Genomic DNA, 23,595 nt, shown 5'->3' on the forward strand with positions numbered 1-23,595 from the left:
GATGATTTTCACATCTCACGATTCCTGGGTATAATGTGAAATTCAGACATTTGAATAAATCCAAATTTAAAGTTTTTTTTTTAATAAAAATTTATTTTCATGACAAACACCAGACTTCCCATTTATGTTTAAACAGAAGTTTGCTTCACATGTAAAGAATCATATTTATAGTATTATTGATGTCAGTTTGTGGCTAATGGGAGGGATTGTACTTTTTCCAGGTGTTCTTGGTGTGTTGGAAGAAGCCCCAGCGAAAATGATGCGTATTGGAGTCCCGAGTCACACCCCAGGATGTTGAGAAAGATGAAGGACCATTTCCAGATGCAACAATAGCGTGCTACAGCGCACTAGGAAAACAGCTGCCCCAGGCCCAGAAATGACCAGAACATTCCTGCATGAGCTCTTCTGCCTCAAAACCAAAACTGTCTCACTATCAGTTCAGCTCAAATGTTACTCCTAAAAAATGGTCTGCCCTCTTTGATGGACATCTCCTTATAATATGTGCACTATAGACCAAACCCTAAATTGAATCTGCCCTCCGCTGACTTTTCTCTGTCGATAAAACTTGCCTCCGGGAACATAGCGATCACAGTTACGTTTTGCATTGTGTGTATTGGACTAATAAAGCTGTTTTTTGGAACGGGCCGCACAGGCAGTTTAGCATGGAAAAGCAGGCTTTGTGTGAAAGCAACCACCTGCTGAACTGCACCGATGACATGTATTTTTCACAGCCCGGCTCCATGGCAGTGTGCGGCCAGAACTATGGCATGCCCGCTTTGGAGTCCGTACAGCCGTCTCCCATCTCTCCCCACTTCTATCAGGACCCGCTGGAATCTCCCGTCACGCCAGCGCAGGACTTCGGCACCATGGTAGATGGGCCCAAAGATCCGGGGCTGTGGCCCGGCGGTAACCATGCAAAGGCCGCACCCAACCTTTGGTGCCCTCCCCTTCAAGTGGAGGCCATGGAGATGAGGGAAATCAGCAATGACCGGGGTTACCAGTACAACACACTGGCCCACGTGGACTCAGAAGGGGCAGGCAAGCATCCCGGCGACTCTTTGCCGAGGCTCGACTCCTTCAATCAGGTGTTTGCCAGCCACAACCTGCGCATCCTCCAGGGCGGCAAAGGCCCGCAGTCTCCCGGCAGGATGCTGGCGTCTTCTCCTCTCTGCGCCCCCACAGATGCTGCCCTGCGTCAGCTCCTCTCTCAGAAGACCCCCTTGCAGCCGACTGAGCCTCCGCATAGGTACCCCCCGGTAGAGCCGCAGCCCAGCAGGGGGTATGACCAGGGTCACGTCAAAGCCATGCCAGGACCTCAGCAGCAGACACACTATGGGTACCAGCAGCAGCTACCGCAGCAAGATCAGTACTACCTGCAGCAGCAGGCCATGCAGCCACAACCACAGCCAGAGATGGTGGCCTGCGGCAGGTCGCTGCAGCAGTTCCATATGCACCAGCAGCTGGAGCACCAGCCAGGATCCTATTACTCGACACACGTAACAACTCAGCAACCAGTGCAGACCCCCTCTTTCCTGACTAGCTATGGTCAGAACTGTAAGATTCAGCAGCAGCAGCAGCAGCAGCAGCAGCAGTTCATGTCCTCGGACCCAGGCCACTCCATCCAGCAAGCCCAGATGTTCTTCCAAGAGCAGCAGAAGCACAGGCAACTGTACCACCAAAACAACCTGTATCTGCCGCAGCCGCAGCAGAACCCTATCCAAGAGGAGATTCACCCTGCTCCCTCTGACACGAGCCGTCCCCTCCCCAACCCAGGCCAACACACTCCCACCCACCCAGCTCACAGCTTCATGTACCCAAGGGAGCATGGCCTGGCCTGCCAGGAGCACACAGCCCCGCTGGGCCCCACCACAAGTCCTCTCCCGCAGGGGCCAGGGTCCGAGAGGGAGGTTCTGTCCATCATCCACCGGACGAGCAGCAACCATTCTCCCAGTTCTCCATGGCTACAGGTAGGGTAGCAAAGATCAGTCTAGTGAATCTTTCCTGGTGCAACTTTCTGCTTTGAGGCTCTCATCTCAAGTTATGGTGTGCCTTCTTCCAAAGTCACTTTGTCTTGCTAACTTGCGTTAATACCAGAACTGTTCGCACTGAAGCTGTTGCTTTGTTTTATTTATTTTCAGCAGAAACTCAGTGTTGAGTTGAAATGGACTTTATTGTTCAGAACTAAAAATGTCAAGAGACCAGGTATTTGGGTAAATATTTAAAAAAAAATCGGAGAGATGGATTCTTTGACAAACTTTCTGCAATAATTATGGGCTCTTTTTCGAAAAGCTGGGCGTTGCTAATTATACATGACGCAACGAGCCATTAAACAGACAATGGCAATGATTAGTTGAATGAAACGCCCAGCTCTAGGTAGCAGCGTTAGCCAAATCAGTGTCGCAGTTTGGCTATTCAGCCCTTTCGTTTCGCAGATTTGTCACTTATTGCCTGAATTATGTAGGCAGACATACAGTGGCTTGCAGAAGTATTCAAATCCCTTGAAAGTTATCAATATTTCCTGGAATGCAAATTACACTGACACATATTTCTCCAGTCAGTATTTGCGTTGTACTTATTTGTTTGCGAGGGCGGCTGGTGGCCTCGTATTTGGAGCAGCTGCCTTTGGCTCCGGAGGTTGCCGGTTTGATTCCCGCCTCTGGGTGTAGTGCCCTTGAGCAAGGTGCAATTGTTCCGGTACCTTCGCCCGGCTGTGTGCCTGGGTAACTAGTTGCGTCCCTGCGATGGACTGGCATCCTGTCCAGGGTGTGCCCCACCCACACATGCTTTCAGTCTTGTGCCCAATGTCTCCGGAATAGGCTCCTGCTCAGAACAATCTGTTATTAAAATTGGTCGGTTGGTTATTTGTTTGCAGGTGCACATGCACACACACAATGTCTACAACCGCTTGTCTCGAGTGGGGTGGTACGCAAGGCTGGAGGGGGAAGGGACACACCCAGGAAGGGACGCCAGTCCATCACAAGGCACCCCAAGCAGGACTTGACCCCCAGACCCACCCGAGAGCAGGCACAGGCCAAACCCGCTGTGCCACTGCACCCCCCTGTTTCCAGGCATTTTAGAGGAAATAAAAAAGCTGAAGACAGCAGGTACAAAGGGTGTGAATCCCTTTTGTCTCTTAGTTTTACCGCGGTCCTTCTCATCTCACCTAATAGTTATATAATGACCAATTCCATATGTTGCTTTAGAGGAAATTGTGTGTAGTAGAAAAACAGAAGTGCTTCAGGTGCAAAAATAAGTGAAACCCAAATTGCATTAGTTAAACCAAGTAGGAAAGTAGAATCAGGTATGTAAATCATAATCATTTATTCATTTTTTTCAGGTTTTTGCTTTTAAGATTTAACATTTAGATTTTAAACATTTATTTTAATATTTTATAGAAGAATAATGACGTATAGAGTTCACATACTTTCATGTGGCCCTGTGTATATTAATTTCTTAGCTGATGGTTTTATCCAAAGTGACTTACGGTGACTGACCCATTTATATAGTGGGATTGCTGCAGCATTTCAGGTCTACAACTGTGATCACAAGCATTAGAGCAGTAGCAGACTGTGGGACTTGAACCAGCGGCTTTCCGGCTGCAAGTCCATGTTGGGTGCCTGTGTGGTGGTTAGAGCGTTTGCCCTGCACCTCAAGGTCCTCAGTTCAAATTTCTGCTCCTGCTGTAGTGCCCTCGAGCACGGTATTTACCTTGCGTTTTTTCCCACAAAATACCAAGCTGTGTAAATGAGTAAATAATTGTAGGCGTCTTCTTGTACAAACCTAACGTTGCGGGCCTCTTTGACGACAGGTGTCAAATAAGTAAGTGACTATTGCAAGCTCTCACTACTGTACCGGGGTAGGGCATGCGCATTACCCTGTTACCAAATTTCTTGGTACTCGAGTGTAATCGTATTTGTTCTTATATATTACAGAAAGAAAGCTGACATTTTTCCAGCTCTTTCATCATCCAGTCATAGGAAAGATGTGCGTGGTGGCACGTTGCAACTGTGACCGAAACATGTGGACTGTCTCTTTTTTTTTACATCTTAATCTTTAAAAAAAAAAACAACACCTGTTCAGGCAGGCACAGGTGCACTTCCAACTGCTCTCTATCTTCAGGCTCGTGACACCACCACGACGGCCCATCTACCGGCTCACCTGATCACACACTGATACTAATCTCACACTCAGGAAGCTCTTTCTGGTGCCAACGCATGGGTGTGTTCTGGCTGGCTGCTGTCCAGACTGTATAAATATACTGTGTAACAAGAAATGTCTGTAATGCTTGTTCATCTATATATTGTCTTTACATTTTTGGCTCAAACGGCTGTTTTGGGTGTCGAGTGAAATGATGACATGAGTATTAAACAGGATGAACAGATAATATAAGTTACACATGTCTTTCGAATGATCAGTTTTCTCTTTTCCTCTTGCTTAAGGTGCCTGTACCCAACTACCAAGAGGATCCACTGTCTCCTGACCACAGGTACTATTAACGATCAGCGGCGACAAAATTTAAAGTTCTTAAACATGCGTTTAAAATTTGTGTTGTCATATCAGTAGCAAAGCCGTGATCACTTCTCATTAACACAGCCACGTGACCTCTTCCCCGTTTAGTAAACACTCCCATGTCGCCAACAATACTCCGATGAAGGTAGAGGTGATGAAGAGAGAGGAAGCTCCTTCTAAGCTCCTGTGCTCCACCTGCCAGAAGGAGTTCAAGAGTTTGCCCGCCCTCAACGGACACATGCGCTCCCACGTTGGCTTCAAGACAGTGCCCACGCCCAAAATGGTGAGCGCTGAGGTGGCCTGGCGGGTCAGGGCACGTTCCCTTGCGTGCTGACACCTTCTGGGATACCAGAGATGTTCCATTCTTTTGGTGCTTATTTGTGTAGGATCGAAGGTTCTCATCCGTGTCACGAGTTCCACTCTCTGAGTTGTGTTTAGCTTCTGTTGCCTGCAAGAGCTTTCCGCTTGCTTGAGGCTCCTGTGAATGTAATGTTTAAAAAATTTTTCGCGTTATTCACATAGTCGCACTACTTGACTGCGGGCTGTGTGAAAGTAACCTCGGAAGTGAGATCATCACATTTTCTAAACCCTCATGTTCCCAGGAAACTGGCATCTGCATGCAGATCTGGTGGGTTCCTGAGCGTTTTGCGTGGTTCCTCGCGAGAAACCACCGCTTGGCTTCACTTGGCCTTCGGCTTGCTTGGTCTTGGGAGACTCGGATGCCGTGGTTTCATTTATTGATGTCTTTTGCTGGGCCTGGTGGCCTTCACCAGAGACTCTACTCCACAAGCGGACTTCTGACCGTGCATGTTTAATGCATCTGCGTCTCGCAAATTTCCACAATATCCATTAACTCGATTTAATCACGCTGACCCACGTTCCACCGGCGCTACTGCTCACGCTATAAATGAGGGTTACCCGGAGATGCTAAGCAGTATTTCAGGTGGTGCTCGTTCGTTTTGTAAAAAGGGAAGGGTGACACTGTCAAAGGCGTGACCGATAACATCCTGTCGCAGATAAAATAATGGCTGTTTAATTTTTTTAGAACTGTTTAGCATGGGCTGTTTCTCTTTCTCTTCAGTAGTCGGATTGATCTACTGGCTAATGCAGATAATGATTCAGGGGAAGAAGAGTGGGGTGGCGACCACATGGGTCAAAGGTCATGTATGCTTCAGGCGGAGATGTTCATTGCTTGTGTCCATGTCTGTGAGCAGAAGGAAGGGGGCACCGCGCTGCCGAGAGAGAAGGAGCCCGCCCTCCCCGTCGTCATGCCTGTCTCTGTGCCTGTCAAGCTTCAACCTGCTGCCAACAAGTTCCCTCTTGCCCCTCCCTGGCCCCACCCAGAAAGTGATCTCACCGACCTGGTTGGGCAGTCTCCACAGCCACCTTGGCCTTGTTCTGAAAAGGCCCAGCTTCATGGCACTTCCTCTGTGAGTGCACACTTCCACTCCCGCCAACTTCGGAAACCTGTCTCCACCATCCGTATCAGTCCTTCAACGATACGCCATGCCTCTCCGAATCTCTGCGGCCCACTCCCTGCGCGCTCTGATTTCACTCCACGACTTAACATAACCTCCAGCCTATCTGCCTCTATTAACCTCTACCCAGAGCCCGTTTTTGCTTTCCCAAGGAAAAATCTGGGTGAAACCTCTTCATGTCCCTCATCTTTTTGCCTGCATACAGTTCCTGCATTTATAATTGTGCGGAATTATGAGATTGCATCTACCGTAGTTTATGAATAAATACAAAGAAATATAAGATGAATATTTTTCACAGTATTGCAGCACATTTGTTATTATGGGTAATTAAGTAGTTTATAAAAGCATGTACAGATTTAAAAGGAACAAATGCTCTTTATCACTGGTTCATGAATATTTTGTCTGTAATTCTAGTTTTACACTTAATGAGTAGGTGAATGCTAGCAAGGGACAACAGTAACTGACATCGTTGTCTTTAAATGCATAAATTCGGACATCCCTTCCGTAAAAAGTGTTACCTGCAAGAGGAAGGGACTGTTAATTGCATGTTAAAAATCATACCCAAGAAACATGCATGTTTTTGTCTAGTATTTGTGAGCCTCTGTTGTACAGAGTTAAATATGTGCTCACCACGAATGTGCAGGAAAAACTGCTAGAACGGGTCCTAAGGCCTGCAGAAGAAAACTGAAAAAGTACTACGGGGCTAGCAGTCACAGTAGTAACTGTACTCGCTCATTTATTGTGAACACAAAGGAAAGAATCTGACAAAATTCTTACCTTTGTGTTCACAGTGTAAGGCTTGTAACACTTTATTTTTTAATTCTCTGTTGTGCCACATTGTTAGCCCTACATTATGATGCTTTGCCTATTCCATCTGTGCAGCTATTAAAAATAGAGAAGGCCGCTGTAAGAGGGGCGACGCAGGCGACGCAGGCGCCGCGAACATCCAAGAAGAAGTACCGGCATACCCTGCAGCCGCTCGTCATCCCCTCGCCCGGCGTGGGCCTGGCCACTGTCAGCGCCGTTCTCTTCCAGAGCCGGCTCCGCTCTCCACCTGCTGCGGGGGAGGAGCCGGCGTACACGCCACCCCCCATGCTGAGTCCGGTCCGTCGGGGATCGGGCCTCTTCAACAGCGTGAGGGCCGCGGCGACCGGGGGGTCCGTGAGCCCCGCCACCCCACGCGTGTTCCTCCGTCGAACCGGTAGGCATCCGCTTCTGCCACCCAGCAGACTCGCGTGGATAAAACCGTTCCAAACGTTACAAGTACTCTGTGGTCCCTTACTACTATGAACACTGCCATTTCACTTAAATATGTGCAGACTAATAAACATGAAATTTCTTCTCGGTTTAATCGACCGTCAGTGCTGCTTTTATTTGTGCTGCATGCAGCTCATCTTGAGCTTGTTTTTTTTTTTTTGTTTTATATTATCTGCTGTCTGTGAAGGTATAAATTATTAAAATAATCATTTTATATATATATATATATATATATATGCATATATGTTTATACAGTATATATACGTACGTGTGTGTATATATATGTACACACACATAATTTTCAGAGTCAAAGATTTTGCTGTTCATGGTTCAATTACCTGGAATTTTGTATTCATTGTAGAGGCTGATGTCATTGTATTTGTGTGACTGGCAGGCAGTGTGTCTGCCAACATTGTGCTGACGGCAGTCGGATCCGGGGAGCAGTCCGTGGACATTGAGCCGTAAGCAGCACCTCCCACCTTTCTGTCTTTCCTCCTCAGACACCCCTGCCGAGTAACCCCTGCTCCGTAGACTTCCTCCAGACGGCCTGTACCGAGTAACTTGGGGGCATTCTGAATTGCTGGGCATTCTTTTTTTTTTTTTTGCCTTCGTTCCACTCCAGGCGGATCAACATCGGGCCACGTTTCCAGGCCGAGATCCCTGACGTGCAGGAACGGTCCAAGGTGGAGAAAGACATCCACTTAGCCGGTCTCCTGTGGACCCCATGGAGGGAGCTGGAGGACCCTGCTACCCAGCAGAAAGGTGACATTGGTTCCCAAAGAAAACACAATCGTACACTTCCGCGCATTCGTCTGGAGCGAGATTCTAAAGATCAGGCTTTTAACTGGACTTATCTCCTCTCTTTGCTCTCCGTCTCTTGCTTTGCCAGTGGATGATCTCGTAAACGTGGCGTGTTCCAGCGTGCTGCCGGGAGGAGGAACCAACACAGAATTTGCTCTCCACTGTCTCTTTGAATGCAGAGGGAACTTCTTGGTAAAGTACACTTGTGCAAAGACAAACACCGAGAATAGTGTACTCTCACATAAGGTGAAAGCCTAAACCAAACTACAGGTTAAAGGGGATTTTACGAAATTGTGACTTACATGCAGTAACCACCATTTCACGTGTGGTTTTACTCAGGCATTGCAACAGAATGTACAGTGTGACTTTCTGATGCCAGATATCTCACCTTCTCTACGTCTCTGAGTGTTTTTCACGATGGTGAGATAAAAACCATCCCAACACAGTCACTGAAACTACGCTTAAAGCACTTCTTTTGGCTCTCCTTTGCCATCAGCCCTCTCAGGGCAAAATTAATACTGGCAGTCGGGAAAATAATTGCCAGCTGATGCCAGTTTGCAACATCTGCCTGGAGAGGGTTAAATCCTTATGTATTTTGAGAAATTACTAATCTTTTTGTGTCATTAACAGAAAAAGGGGTATCCATGGGGAATATAAGATATTATTTACAAGATTATGTTTTAAATCAGTGTTTTGATCCTGCATTTTTACTGGCAAAGGTGACAAACTCTAACCCCTTTTTTTTGTAGGCAACCCTAGAAAAGCTGCTCATGCTAAAGCCGTTGAGACACAAGGCTAACCCTCTTGCAGGGTATCATTATGCAGGTGTGTCAGCATTTTTTCTTTTATTCTAATTCTCCTGAAAATTTCTATTTAGTACTGCCCCTTCCCTCTTAATGATGGAGTTTTGAAGTCTTAGTCATTAAACATTAAAATGCCACATTTAAGATAACCAATGCAGTGTCAAAGTGGAAATTTAAATGGTCATTTTTAGTCTGAAAAGCATACAAATGAAAAAAATGTTTGTTTTTTTGTCCTTACTTCACCCAGGGTCTGACAAGTGGACAACACTGGAGAAGAAGCAGCTTACCAAAGCCTTAATGATACATAATAAGGATTTTTTCCTCGTACAGAAAATGGTATTATTCTTCATTTCCCTCGTAGTAATAAGTGTCGTTCTTTTTCCGAAGAGTAACATTTTCTATGAACTGCTAAGATCAAGTTTAGTGGTAAAGCAAATATTTAAAGCTTCTGATTATCCCTACGCAAACAGATCTGTTATATTAAAAGGTGGAGTGTTCTACTTGGGGGGTAGGTAGGTATTCAGAGAGCAGCAGTGTAAGTGTGCGGTTATTGTGTCCCGATAAGAATTTCCAGCGTTAGAAAAAGCGCCTGACCAAATAGCCTCAGAAGGAAACAATGATGACAAAACATTAATAAGCAATAACTAATTATAACATATATTTGCCATCACTTTGGAGCAACCGCATCACACTTTTTGAGGGGCAAAGTGTCAGCCTGCAGGTCGGCTTTATCCACACACAGGGCCCACTCGGGGAAGTAGAGCGTAAAAGAAACCTGCCTTGTTGCTACCTAACCTGCTTGGTAGCTCACTTTAGTGACATGAAAGAGTTGTTACGGCTTTTGTAGACAGATACTTAAGACCTTGCACAAAGGTGCCACGACAGACTTGAACTAGCAGCTCTCCGTGAACGTCCAAAGTCCTGTCGATCGATGTGCACTGCCTCTTTATGCTTATATAGTTCCGGTTACAAATTTCGGGATTATATGGATTGTTCTCGGTTATTTATTTGTTTAAAAAAATTACATACATTCTTTTTTTTATATATATATTTTCTTTAAAAATTTTGTTTGCAGAGGACACGTGACCTGTGTTTACACGCTGAGCCGGTAGGTAGCAGTAAAGCACACAGAGCAGAGACCACCTTAACTGGCGGCACAGATTCGCAGTGTGTAGTGCAGCGCCTGGGTTGTTCGTGTGTAGCGTTGGATCAGGCTCTCTGACATCGCATGGGTTTCCTCTCACGGTCCAAAGATGTGTTTCAGGTTATTGGGCGACTATAAATGACCCTTAGAGTGCGAGTGGCTGCCTTTTGATGGACTGGCATCCCATCCAGGGTATACCATCTGTAACCCGGTGCCTCCAGGGTAGGCGCTGGACTGCTGTGACAGAGATTTGGACACACAGTTAATGATAGCGAGTGAGCATCTGCTTTAATTTCCTGTCTTAGTGTTGACAGGGATGAATAGAAGTGTGAAGACAGCATTTTTTTTTTCCTCTCTCCAATTTTAAATTAACATTCATTTTAATGTAGTCAAACATAATTATATATCAAGAAGTCTTATTATTATTTTTAATAGCTATATACCATGTGTTTATAGGACCTATCCAGCGTATATGAGGACCGGGGTCTTTATTGTTCAGCTTTTATTCATTTTGACATAAAGGTAAAAATGACTGGAGTTTAAAACAAAATAAGTGACAAACAGCCCTCTGGTCTAAATTGTGTTCCTAAGTCGAGTTGATTGCATTCAAAAGTGGCGCTGTTAGTGTGAGCATGTGCTCAAGCCCTGCCGGACTTGAAGCGATATGTATCTGCTCCCATTGACGTGGACTTCGTTGAGACTCTGTCAAGTCATCGCACCAGCGCACAAGTATATAACGGAATATATGAGAAATGCCAGCCGTCGAGGGTCCGAAACACGTAAAACCTTCAGGCGAAGTCTAAATCCGCAGCGGTTTGATCGCGTGGCTTTCTCAGCCTGCGGGACCTTTTACTACAGTCACTCTGACCATTCGCTAGCAGAACCCAAACCCACCACGTACCGGTCGTAGGTGGGTGACGGCTGCATGTGTCAGCAGTGGCTTTATGGCTTCGTGGCCGGTGCGCAGTTTCAGTTTTTGCGCGCTGCTTCCATGACAACTGCCGTTTACCGCTCCGTTGTTAAAACCTGCGGTACGCATTAGGAATTGGTGTCATGCAGAAATACGACAATTGCAATTTCCCTTGGGGGAAACGGGAGCGAGACGTTACAGAGCTGTGACTTTCGGTTTGAGTTTGAGACCGCTTTCTTTTGTTAAAACAGGTTAAAACAAAGACGGTAGCGCAGTGTGTGGAATACTACTACACTTGGAAAAAGAGACTCTGTTTGGGTAAGAGGCAGAAGGCTTGTCTGATGGACCTGGAGCCAGAGACCACGGTGAGAACCAACCAGAAGCAGAGCCGACTCTTTAAAATAATACGTGACGAGTTGGCAAAATGTGTCGGACTCGATATTGACAGGAAGTCACTGAAGAGTTCTCGCATCTTGCCTCATTTTCTCTGCAGGACGATTGGACCAAGAGGGAAGCGGACAGCGAAAATAAGCCCCTGGAGCAGGGCTTCAGAGTCCTAGGATCTCCAGACCAGGCGGACCCGGCGGTTCTCTCCAACGTCAGCTTCGTGTGCGAGGTCCCCGGCTGCGGCGCCGTGAGTGTCTCCGCACAGCCGACCGCGTCACCGTCTGCAGGCCCAGCCATGGAAACCATATGAACGCCCACGCCGAAACATCCGGCACTTAATGTCTTTCCTGTCAGTTACAGCTTCCTTGCAGTTTCGCGCAGGCCTGTGTTCTCGGTAAATTAGGGTTCGGTGACTCAACACTTGTGAAATGTCAACTTGACCACTGTTCGCACTACTAAAATTTTACCTTATCTCAACAACACTTTAATGCAGAAGGCATCGTGTATACGTTACTGCTTCTTTCTGCTTTGGTTTCTTCTGCAAAACATGGATATAGCAGTCATTTGACCGCTTGTGTACATGAAGCAGTAAATGTAAAAACTATCTCTAAATAAATAAAAATTTTTGATGAGGCGTTTAAGAAAGTAACCGTTCTTAAAATTTTGAAAGGTACTTTGGCATATTGCTGAGCATCATATAGAGTAAATATACATTTTTTTTCATTTAGCACATTCTCTTCTCCAAAGCAGTGTACCGTTCAGAGTAAACAAAAGTGCATTTCACGACAGGGGAACAGTTTTAGATACAAATTCATTATTATCACTGCAAGTTTTTCCATCTGACAATATCATTTTTACCGGTACGCATTCCTCAAATCGGCACCTATGGAATTGAGTCACATAGCAGATACTCAAATGGTCCCGATGGATGGTATTTATGTAGCTATTCGAGGATCGCTAGAGAAATTTTGTCCAAAGGAGGTGAGTTCTGAGACCCTTTTAAATGCCAAAGGGATTCAGGAGTTCTGAGGCACAGGGGAGTTTATTCTTTCACATGAGAGCCCAGACCAAAGCTCCGGACAGGAAAAACAAAATGAGAATATTTACAGGACCCCTGTCCATTTGAGCAAGCTGCACAATGAGACCTTATCTGTAGCATTTTGCCTTTAACCTCACATAATGTTACTCTGGCTCAACAGGCCTTCTCCTCTAAGCAGGCCCTGAGTGGCCATGCCCGAATTCACAGTAGCCCAGGCTCCAAGCATCACATGGAGAAAAACAGACCAAAGACAGCACCCCAGTCCATCCCGGGGTCACTGAAAAGCTCTCCAGCTCACAGCACGACCAGCGGAGAGACCGATCCCACACTGCTCTTCCCCTGCAAGGAGTGTGGAAAGTAAGACACATCTCACGAAGCATGCCAGGGTACAGTGCCAGGGTACAGTGTTGCTTCAACCTTCGTTTTATGATTTTAAATCTCTTGATACGTCAGTCCTCTGGCATCGTTTGTGTCCCGTTGCCAAAGCAGCGCATTTCTCTCTTGGTTTTTGCGCAGGATTTTTTACAAGATCAAGAGCCGAAATGCTCACATGAAGACCCACCGGCAGCAAGAGGACACCCAGGGCTGGAGGTCGCAGAAACCGCCCGAGTGTACCCCTCCCAAGTCGGGCCCCGACAGCCCCTCCGCCGCCCCCGTGCCCGTGGCCGTGCCCCAGCTCCCCTTCGATCACATGGGCTTGGTAAAGCGTCTCCGAGAAGAGGATGTTCGTGCGGAAGAAGAGGACGAAGATGATGAGGACGATGATGAGGAGGAAGAGGAGGACTGCCCCCTGGTGGCGCACCCCTCAGCCCAGAGACAGCTTGGAGCAGCGGCCAAAAGCGAGGAGCAGTGAATAGCCGAGCTCGTAAAAGGAAGCGGTCACTTGATGAAAATTAATTTTCCGACAGGCGGCTCGTGCCAAAAAGCCAAAGGACTGGAGGACATCAGGATGTGTGTCTGCCAGCCACACAATTAGACTGGAGACCTGGGAGTGAGTGTGTTGTGACTTCCTTTTTTTTTTTTTTTTTAATAGCTCCTTGGATATTTCTTGAAATGAATGCAACAGGTGTTTAATCACAAATACAGGGTACTCAGTTGCTTTCTCGGCATACTGAAGGCAAGTTCTCTGAACAAACTGTAAATGTATGTAAATAGACTTGGTCAAATCATAGTTACAGCTACACACAGTTTTTAACAAGTGTGGTTTGGTGTGGGGTGTGACAAGAAATTCGCATCGTCTCCCGGAAGCGAGGGACAGTAACTACACGCTGCGTCGTCTTCTTTCGGTGAAGATGATGACCTGTGGAAACAAACTTAGAATCAAAAACGGCATAATTGTTCATCTCGACCTGTAAGGAGCTCAGGCTCGCTCTCCCAGCTTCACCGCGGCTACACAACGGAGAGTCGATTCGTACTTTTCTTTCAGGATGAGCAGCTTCGAGCCAACAACGCTTGCGTTGGAGATCGCCGACGTCGGCACGCCGGTGATCGTGGCAAAAAAGGGAACCCATGCGTCCGCTTCCCGCGCTGTCTGTCACCCCATTGTCTGACAAGCAGTTTACACTCATTTCTCGGGCTACGCGGATTCTTCGTACTCTCAGTCTGACGGTTTGCGCTCAGCTGCATTTGTGGAGGTTTAGCCTGTAAGAACACAGATCGCTGATGTGTGCGAATTTAGAAAGGTACACGGTCCCTGTGAAAATGCAAAGGTCATACAGTGAGTCAGAAGTCATTCTTTGTGCTGTCCAGGGTCTGCAGAGTGACACACAATGAGATCGGTTTACAGCTTCCAGTTTTCAGGGACTTTTTCTGCTGCGTCACATGATGCCTCTAGATTAAAATCAGGGTGTTATTTCTTGGTATGAAATAGGCCGTGCAAACGGTGTGAATGTAAAACTTTTTTTTTTCTTTTCTTTTCCAGTTTAACAAAACTTGTCCCTCAGAAAACGTTCTTTTTGCACTACTGAAAATGTCACACAATAAGGCCATCTCAAAGTACCAGGATTATGAAGTGAGCCTACTAACACAAGGATATTAGTATAACAAGTATATTTGTGTCAATATTTGGTAATGAAATTTATAAGAACATAATCTAATCCAGCAGTTTACTGTTTTCTAATGTATAAATTTTATTTATTTTTTTCTGTATTTATTCACATTTAACAATTTTTCTTTTCTTAGAAAATCCCTTGTTTAACATCATTACGTATCGACAGTGATATTTGCTCAGGTGATGCTTTTTAGCTGTCATTTGACAGCTAATTTTCAAACGGCTGCCAAGAAAACCCTTTATACATTCAGCCAGTTATGAAAATATAACACTTGTGCATTGACTATGACAAAAATGACAATGCTAATAACTTCAAAATAATTACCTGAATTTCTACTGTCTTATTCCTGTACATTCTGATTCTCACTTGCCATTGTACAACCTCTCGGAGTTTAGAGCGCTGTAGTTGTCCAACTCTGCTTTTATTGAACAGGCATTCTAAGATTAAATGTTTTGCTAGCAAAGAAGAGTGAGTATGTCGCAGCACATTGTTTTGCAGGTAAATATTTGCTGGATTTTTATTTCTACTGAATAAGGCAGCAGCCAGCATAGCGGTTAAAGGCTTATAACCTCAAGGTCCCTGGTTTAAACCCCACTACCTGCTTATAGCTGTACCCTTTAGCAAGGTACTGACCATGAATTGCTCCCATTAAAAAAAATCCCCAGATACATCAAGTGGGTCGAGTATTATAAACTGCAGCAGATGAAAGTATGAGGTAAACAATGAAATAATAATGTGGCCATCTTCAATTTCTGGCTTAGACCCAAACTACTGCAAATACCTCCCATCAAAGCATCGAGCACAGAAGTGTTGTTTTTTTCCAGCACGAAATCCAGTTAGCCAGCGGCGGCACGAAACTCCTCGAACCGGAGAAGCAGAGCATCTCTCGGAGCGGCCCAGCTTCCCCGGAGGGGCCTTGCAGCAAAACATTAAAATACCTTCAACAATTTCAGCACCCGTTTTACAGCCAAAACAAGCTCCAAGACAGCACTTTTATTTAAGAGACGATTTTTTTATTGTTCATTTAGAAAGCTAGTGCTTCTGGGAGAAGAGAAATCCTTTTTTTATATTCTCAGGAAAAAAAAATCTAAAGCAGTGAAAGTGCAGCGAGAAGTTTTTTTTTTTTTTTTTTTTTTTTTTTTTAAAAGTCAAGTAGTAATTTTTCTCTATGTAAATGTACCATATCACGTAACTTACCTGTAATTAAAATTCTCCTACACATCCATGTGTCTGCAAATAATAAAGTGAGAATTGTGTTGTTTTTATATATTTACATTTCATGGATTATTTTAATAAGGACTTTTTGTATTTTATAGAGCATGTATTCTACCATAAATATTTGCTTGAATTTGTTGTCACATGGAAGTTGTTTACTGCATGGAAGAACTGTTTTCTGAGATTATTCTGTACAGCCAGTTGTCTCTTTCTCTTTGTGTCCTGGTAAAGAAACTAACACCTTTTTATTACTTTGTGTCTAAATGTGTCGATTATTCGGTTAATGAGAATCACTAATGGTGAGCTATTCTATGTTTCATTATATATAGCTTGTGCTCAGATACGTATGTTTTTAGCGATACCAGTACCATCTCAATAAAAATTGAACCTGGCTCAAAATAATATTACATCAAACGCCCAAGAAGGAAAAATGCTCCACATAACTTGCCATTTTAACTTTTAAAAAAGGTAATAAAGGCCAAACTGCTACAGAATATTAATCTCAAAGAGCAATGTCAGTATTGGTGCACTCAGCTTAGCAAATATAATGGTACAGTCAGTCAGTGCAGGGTGGATGTCTCAAACCTAATAAAATAAGTAATCATAAAGTAATCCATTAAAATTTAAATAACTGCTTGCCCTGAGCAGGGGGCGTGGTGGCACAGTGGGTTGGCCCGGGTCCTGCTCTTTGGTGGGTCTGGGGTTCGAGTCCTGCTTGGGGTGCCTTGTGATGGACTGGCATCCCGTCCTGGGTGTGTCCCCTCCCCTTTCGCCCCGTGTTGCTGGGTTAGGCTCCGGCTCCCTGCGACCCTGTATGGGACAAGCGGTTCAGACAGTGCATGTGCTTGTCCTGAGCAGGGTCATAGTGATCCAGAGGCTATCCTGGGAGGATTGCGTGCAAGGCTGAGGAAGGTACATCCTGGACAGGACACCACTCATACACATTTATACTATTAAGGCAATTTACCATCACCAAACCACCTAAACTGCATGTCTTTGGACTGTGGGAGGAAACCAGAGCACCCAGAGACAACCCACAGAGACACAAGGAGAATGTGGAAACTCCACACAGACTGAGCAGGGATGACACCCACGTTCTCTCACACCACCCAGGCCCTGTGAGGTTGCAGCTATTCTCGCTGTGCCGCCACACCTCATAAAATAATGACTAAACTAATTTTCTTTTAAGGGGGCTGGAATGACGTAGTTCCATTAAAAGGTATTCATATGGCCACATTTAAATTATTTGCCTCTATAAAGAAATATTAGAAAGGTCTATATTAAAAACACGGTGGAAATTTTTGTTTTTGGATGGCAGGGTGCCGTCACGAGTGTACGTGCGTGTGTGTGTGTGTGTTTCTTTGTTTGCATCCTGCAGCTCTATCTTGACTTTGTTTTTGTCTTCTGTGTTAAGTTGGTGGGACAGACTGACTGTGTGAAATGATTATTTAGAAACAGTGTTTTGTAGTCCGTATTTTGCCTGAACAAATAAAAAAGAGCTCTTTGTTTCAGGTAAGCTGTACTTATACACAAAATAAAGTTTCGGGGCATCACTCTGGTGGGTCGGAGCCTAACCCGGCAACACAGGGCAAAAGGCTGGAGGGGGAGGGGACACACCCAGGGCTGGATGCCAGTCCGTCACAAGGCACCCCAAGTGGGAATCAAACCCCAGACCCACCGGAGAGCAAGACCCGGTCCAACCCACTGCGCCCCCCTCTTGTAACAGTGTCTCCTTAAACTATTTTACCTTTGTCTGATATACCCAAAAATTACAGACTGGTTTGCTAGTCTCACAGGGCCTGGGTGGTGTGAGAGAAAGTTTCGATCCCAGCTCAGTCTGTGTGGAGTTTGCATGGGTTTCCTCCGGGTGCTCTGGTTTCCTCCCACACTCCAAAGACATGCTGTTTAGATTCACCCAAAGTGTGTGAGTGACAGAGAGAGTGTGTGTTCCACTGACATATGGATGAGTGACCCAGTGTAAGTAGTGTATCTAGCAGTGTAAGTCACCGTGGTGAATAAAGTGTGTGGGCTGATGACACTACATAGTATCCATTGTAAGTTGCTTTGGAGAAAAGAGTCTACTAAATAAATAAATAAATGTAAATGTGTGCACAAGTCCTGAAGACTGTTTACTTTTGATATTTCGGCTCCCAGGTTTATTCCTTTCCCAGTTGAGTTGACTGTACCCTCCCTAAACGTGTTTCACGTGCATTCTTAAGGAACGGGTCTCAAACCCCTCCCCCTCCAAGAAAAACTAGTTTGATTGGGGTTGGCGGGACGAGGCGCGAGCTGCACATGACAACAGTCGTTTTGCCTGTTAGAGCGTCGGAGCCAAAGTAGCTGCGGCCGTTTTTCGGAAGAGCAGTTTTCCACATGGCAGTGGGTTGGATCACAGACTGGTCGAATCCCCAGCCATAATCTGTAAGGAAACTGACGTTATACTTGCAGAAGTGCTGTTGGGTTTTTTTTCCTTCTTTCCCCTGTTAGCATTACTATGCCGCAAAAGTGGTTAATTTCTCTTCCTCTACTCTGTTACCACCTTACTTTACTGTTCATACTTAAATTTTGCATTATTACCAGTAACTTTGTCCAGCGGTCTATTGTACTTGTGTTCCTGAGGAGAGCTCTATAAGAAATAAATTGATTTTACTGATTTGATCAATAAAGCATTCAAATGTAATATTTCACTAAAATGTACTGAATTCTCCAGTTAATAAAAAAAATCACAATAATCCATCCAATTTCAATAACTAGTTATTTCTTTAAAAAAAAAAATCTTGGTCCTTGCATAACACTAACGGAACAAACCCTGAGGGACTGAAGAAATGATTCCCACTAAGGAATGGAGGCATTTTGCTCTAAGGCTTATTAAGAATTGGGTCATATGTTTAAACTGATGTGTACTATACTACAGTATGATATCTGGGTGAGTTGCACTACTCAATATACTGTATAATAAGCCTACTGTATACTGTCAGTAAGAGCTGTCCTCTACAGCACAGGTTGTTCATAGTAGAGGTTAATAGGGAAATTCAGGATGATAATTAAATGTCAAGTGGTTACTGTTGTCTACATTTCTGACATTGACAGCAAACACTTTTCTGGTTTTGTATGACTGAAGATTGCATATTGTGTGGTTTCTGTAGCAAATCTAGAAGATGCTTGCAAATGTAAGTCTATGTAATATACTCACAGCTAGATCTCCATTAGGTATTTTTACACAGCTCCCCCCCCCCTGCCAAAAACCCAAACAGGAAGGACCAACCTATAATTCACTGGGAGAACCAGCTGGTTTAACATAAAATAATCATGAAACACAATCCTATGAAAAGCACATACAAGTAAAATCCATAAACAAGACGGTTTTCATGAAAGGCAGATCATCTGTGGATATTTGGTGAAGTGTTACGTTGCAAAACAAACCATTCCGATATTACCATCTTGCTGCACATTAAATTCCCTTAAGAAGGAACTTCACTAAAATGAGGTCTCTCAGATGCGCCATAAGTCTGATCTTGAGGTTGGGATCAGAAGAACTGAGTTAGAGGGAATGAATGAACCAATCAGGCCAGTGGGTGGGATCTCCTTCCAAGGTGGTTGTAGAGAGCAAAGTGGAGCTGGGCACGTGAGATGTGGAGGTGGGGGTCCTTTATGATGGTGTGCCCCTCCATCCTTTTCCCCTCATGGTATAAAAGGCAAGCCTGCAGCAACATGCTCCATCTTGCTCGAAACCCAGTCCACCCTTCCACCCTAAGGCTCAAGGGGCGCACGCGCCTTCAAAACGAAAGGCATTATGTTGGTGGAAAAGCAGCTGCAAGCTAAGAATAATGTGCCTTTGCGCTGGGAAGAGTTGCCAAACAGGGTTGAGAATGCCTAGGAAGGGTAGACGGAGCGAAGGAGCACGCGGTGGGCAGGCGCGAGTGTGGAGGTGTCCACGAGCCAACGAATGTCAACAAGAAGCGTTGGACCAAGAACTGGAACAAAGTCTCCAACAAATGACTGTTACAGCCCGGTTCAGCTCGCCTTCATGGCCGATGATCAGCACGAGCCTCTGCTCGAAGACGCAGAAGGGAGGAAACAAAGAGGAAGGAGGGAGGCAACATCAAGGTTGGTTTGGTTGACAATAACACGTCCTATGTTGAATGTAACTAATAATGAAACCATGTCGCAGCACTTAAGTAAAGCGCACAACACAACTCCCCGTTACTGTCACTGTACAAGTAGTTAGTTGTGTTATGAAAATATATGTCGAGGTTAACACGACTGCTTGTGTAGTACGAGTCCGCGAGGGGTTCCATTAGCACTAGAACAAAATCCATTCCGTTGGCGCGAAAACGAGTATTGACTACACATCCTTCAGATGTAGGAAAAGTCCGTTGACCGAATGTCGTATTTCCGCCACTTGTCGCCCTAAAAGGTTCTTTAGGACTTCAGCGTAGACTTTTCCTACCCCCGATTTGCACCCTGTATTGTCCTAGTGAAACTACCCAGATAAATGGGTGGAAAACTGTAGGTAGTTGAGCTGAGCACGTGATGTGCCAATGGTAAACGAAAATGGCATGGACTCAGCTCAGCCAACCAGATGCCTGGAAGGACAGTACTGTATAATGAAAGGCAGCCAGCGGCGGTCATCACTGCCATCCACACACACACACACACACACACATTTTCAGAACCGCTTGTCCCTTATGGGGTCACGGGGAACCGGAGCCTACCCGGCAACACAGGGCGTAAGGCCGGAGGGGGAAGGGGACACACCCAGGACGGGACGCCAGTCCGCCGCAAGGCACCCCAAGCGGGACTTGAACCCCAGACCCACCGGAGAGCAGGACTGCGGTCCAACCCACTGCGCCATCGCACCCCCCACTGCCATTCACTCAATATCCATTGTAGAAGACTGCTCTACTCAGTGTTTTGAGTAAAGTTATCTGTGCATCTACTTTTATGTGACTTACAAAACTGTAACGTGATTACTAAACTAGATATGCGCTGAGCTCAGTTTGTAGATCAGCTGCATATATTTCGATAAATTAATTTTCTTGCTCATCTTTCATGGGGAGCTGAAATTGTTCTGGGTCTCATCAGAATCTAATCTGAGGTGCCATCAGTTTTGGTAGCAGTGCTGCAGGTCCTAAGTCTCACTCAAGAGCTGCGTAAATATTTCCAGCTAAACCGATGTTTGTCTTTCAGAACTGGGCAAGGCTGAACAGTTTGGATTGAGCAGCCTAATGGGTGGGCTCCAAACACTCCCTACTGCACTCATCCCCTCTGCAACTAGCCTGGTCTTCAACTTCAACAGCCCCAAGGCCCTGTGCTAAAGAACTGACGAAGTGGTCTATTTTTTTAACCGAACACCTGAAACTAAAACAGAGCACAAGTCAGTATTAATCTCTTGCTGAGGTGTAACAGCTGTGGTCTTTTTATTATTGGTTTCTTGGCAGTTTCCATGTTTTGTAAAGCTGTTGACGTTAAGGCACAAATGCCAATTTTAGTGCAGAGGCATTAACTGTTCTTATATATGGGTTAGGGTAACTCAATGGTAAAGGCATTTATAAGTGCAGGTTTTAGTGTAAACTAAAGACAGGTTAAATGCACTTAATTTTGTTTGTAAGGGGTTACCAGTATTTGATGAGATGATGTACTTGCAGGCTTAAACTGAACTTCAGCTGTACAAACATTTATAAAATACTTCAACATTTTTCTTTAAAACTTGTGGTTCTACCTTAATTTTTTGCCAATCCATCCTTGAGCCTGATGGTTCATGACTGTTTCCTGATGTCTCTTCTACACATTAGGAGGAAGAGAACTCAATAGATGTAGTGTTTGAGGGTCAGTTGTAAGGAATGTTGATGGAGGATGAAATTTGGGCCATCATAAAATGTCTTGAATTGTTTTCCTTTTACTGTATCTGTGCAAAATGCCTGAAACACAGGGGGGTGCATGTGGCTTTGAACGCTTTGCCAACTAGTTTTTCACAAACATGTTGCACATGTTATTCATAAAATTCTTTTGTGACACCTTTTCTTTCCAAGTTAAACTTGTTTTCCACAGCATGGGAGACCAACTTTTGTAAAAGTGTAAAATGGTTTATGACTATCAACTTGCACAGTAGTGTATTTCAGCATAAAATGAGGGTAAGTGTAAGAATTGAGATGTCCAGTGGATTTTTTTTTTTTTTTAATGCTTGACTGTAACACATTTCAAATGAAACTGAGTGACTACTACAACCAAGGGAAATCTATATAGACTAATTGTTATGCAGAAAAACTTGACACAAATAGTAAATCATGCATTAATGGATAGTTACTTTGTTTTGTATCGCAATTTATCACAAACTACAGTCGGGGGGTAAAGAAGTTCAATTCATGAACAGCTAGCAGACTTATTTTTCATAAAGCTAGTTCTATCATATCAGGTCACAGCTACATAAGTTTTACTCACTACTAGTAGTGAGATGCTACAGAATCCTCATATAGCTTAAAAATTAGACACTTATTCCCATCCATGGTCAATAAACTGCTTGCGCAGGGAAACATGAAACCGAGGACAACCTCACAGTGTAAACCGGTGGTCCTTGATTTATGTTTTCGTAATGTAAAAATCCCAGATACAGCTGTGTAGTAAATAAAAGACTTTTCATTTTAAAATTAAAGTTAGCACATTAAAAATAATTTAAATGAAATCTCTTTACATTCCAGTTCAATCATGTCGACTGATTCATCTCATATACACGTAAAGTTTCTCATCTTCCTTTCTGATCAACAAAACACCAAAAACTGAAAATTAGTAGGAAATTTGTCAGCAACCAATTAAAAAAATCAAAAACCTACACTACAATACGCAACATTTGCAAAGAAAACCACAATAAAAACACACAACTCAATATACTCAAAAAAACAAGACCATATGAACAAAGCTCACTAAATAGTCCAGAAAAAAACAAAGAAACATGATTAAACAGACATTGGAACACCAGCACACACCGAGAGGCCACTCCCGCGACTATAACGCCAACCCCCGCGAACACCACTGTCGCGACAATCGCGGCCACTGTCGCGACTATCGCCATATTACGATCACGACACTCGCGAAAGTATACGCCTAATCTGTTAACGGTCGACATGATTTTAAAAAAAAGTGTAGGGTTTTCTTAAAACACAATTTCTTTTATTTAACGTTAGGTGGACGGCTATTATTAGAATACTATCAGATTTTTATTGCAATTCTCACCTTCTACTGAATTACCAGGTCCCCTCAGGTGTCGCTCTCGAGACCAACGGTCGTGCTTTGCCAAGCGCACGCGCGCTCGCTCACTTTGAAGTTGCTCCCGCGTAAACGGAAAAAAAAAAACTCGCAGAAGGCAAAGACAGAAATATGTGAGGAATAAACTTGATATTTCTTGAATACAAGCTAAATATGGGCAGCGTTTCAACAGAAGTCCATCTAATTTTTTTTTTCCCATAGAAATGAAGCTGTGTGATAAACTTTAATAAATTATAACGATATATACAATATGCTATATAAATAGATATATATTTTTAATGGAGCCTCCCTCTTTCAGTCAAGTTTCAGCAATACACTGACCCAACAAATATTATTCACATAGTAAACGTAGATGGATTGTACACAGTGGAATTAAGTTGAGGCAAAATGCAAAAGAATTGTGTTGCATTAACTAATTTTAATTAAATAAATTGAACAAGCAGTAAAAATCATGTTGAGTGAACAACGTCTGTTAGAAGTCTAAATAGATTGGAACATTTTATTGCAGCGTGATCATATCACTTTGATGACTGCGTTGAATTTCACTTGGACTTTATGTTTATGCAATATAATTATGTTCTCCTCTCAAACATACATTTATTAAGTTGATTGTAAATGTATTGTTTTAGTATTTTCAGTAGAGCTACTTTCCATTTTTTTCAGTGCACCAGTTTAAACATCAGACAGCAATCATGACAACTTTGCTTCAATTCATCACAGTGAGTCATCCGACAGCCA

At 44.3% G+C, this 23,595-nt stretch overlaps 1 protein-coding gene across 6 annotated transcripts in view; it reads left to right on the forward strand.

Annotated features, from left to right (window-relative positions):
- LOC108932866 (transcriptional-regulating factor 1) overlaps positions 1–15,249 on the forward strand; it is a 30,888-nt gene extending 15,639 nt beyond the window's left edge. For 4 of the 6 annotated variants that reach the window (XM_029258747.1, XM_029258749.1, XM_018749584.2 and 1 more), the window contains exons 2-16: positions 222–1,967; positions 4,440–4,486; positions 4,618–4,792; positions 5,724–5,939; positions 6,870–7,188; positions 7,639–7,705; positions 7,867–8,006; positions 8,134–8,237; positions 8,795–8,870; positions 9,096–9,184; positions 11,154–11,267; positions 11,396–11,536; positions 12,489–12,685; positions 12,845–13,319; positions 15,204–15,249. In XM_029258747.1, coding sequence (XP_029114580.1) covers positions 663–1,967; positions 4,440–4,486; positions 4,618–4,792; positions 5,724–5,939; positions 6,870–7,188; positions 7,639–7,705; positions 7,867–8,006; positions 8,134–8,237; positions 8,795–8,870; positions 9,096–9,184; positions 11,154–11,267; positions 11,396–11,536; positions 12,489–12,685; positions 12,845–13,181 — 3,327 coding nt within the window. In that variant the 5' untranslated portion in view covers positions 222–662 and the 3' untranslated portion in view covers positions 13,182–13,319; positions 15,204–15,249. Of the gene's footprint in view, positions 1–221; positions 1,968–4,439; positions 4,487–4,617; positions 4,793–5,723; positions 5,940–6,869; positions 7,189–7,638; positions 7,706–7,866; positions 8,007–8,133; positions 8,238–8,794; positions 8,871–9,095; positions 9,185–11,153; positions 11,268–11,395; positions 11,537–12,488; positions 12,728–12,844; positions 13,320–15,203 lie in introns of those variants that run through there. The other 2 variants (XM_029258750.1, XM_029258751.1) reach the window with 2 other exon arrangements.
- The last annotated feature ends 8,346 nt before the right edge of the window (positions 15,250–23,595 follow it).

This window comes from Scleropages formosus, chromosome 15 (genome assembly GCF_900964775.1).
Source record: "Scleropages formosus chromosome 15, fSclFor1.1, whole genome shotgun sequence".
NCBI lineage: Eukaryota > Metazoa > Chordata > Actinopteri > Osteoglossiformes > Osteoglossidae > Scleropages > Scleropages formosus.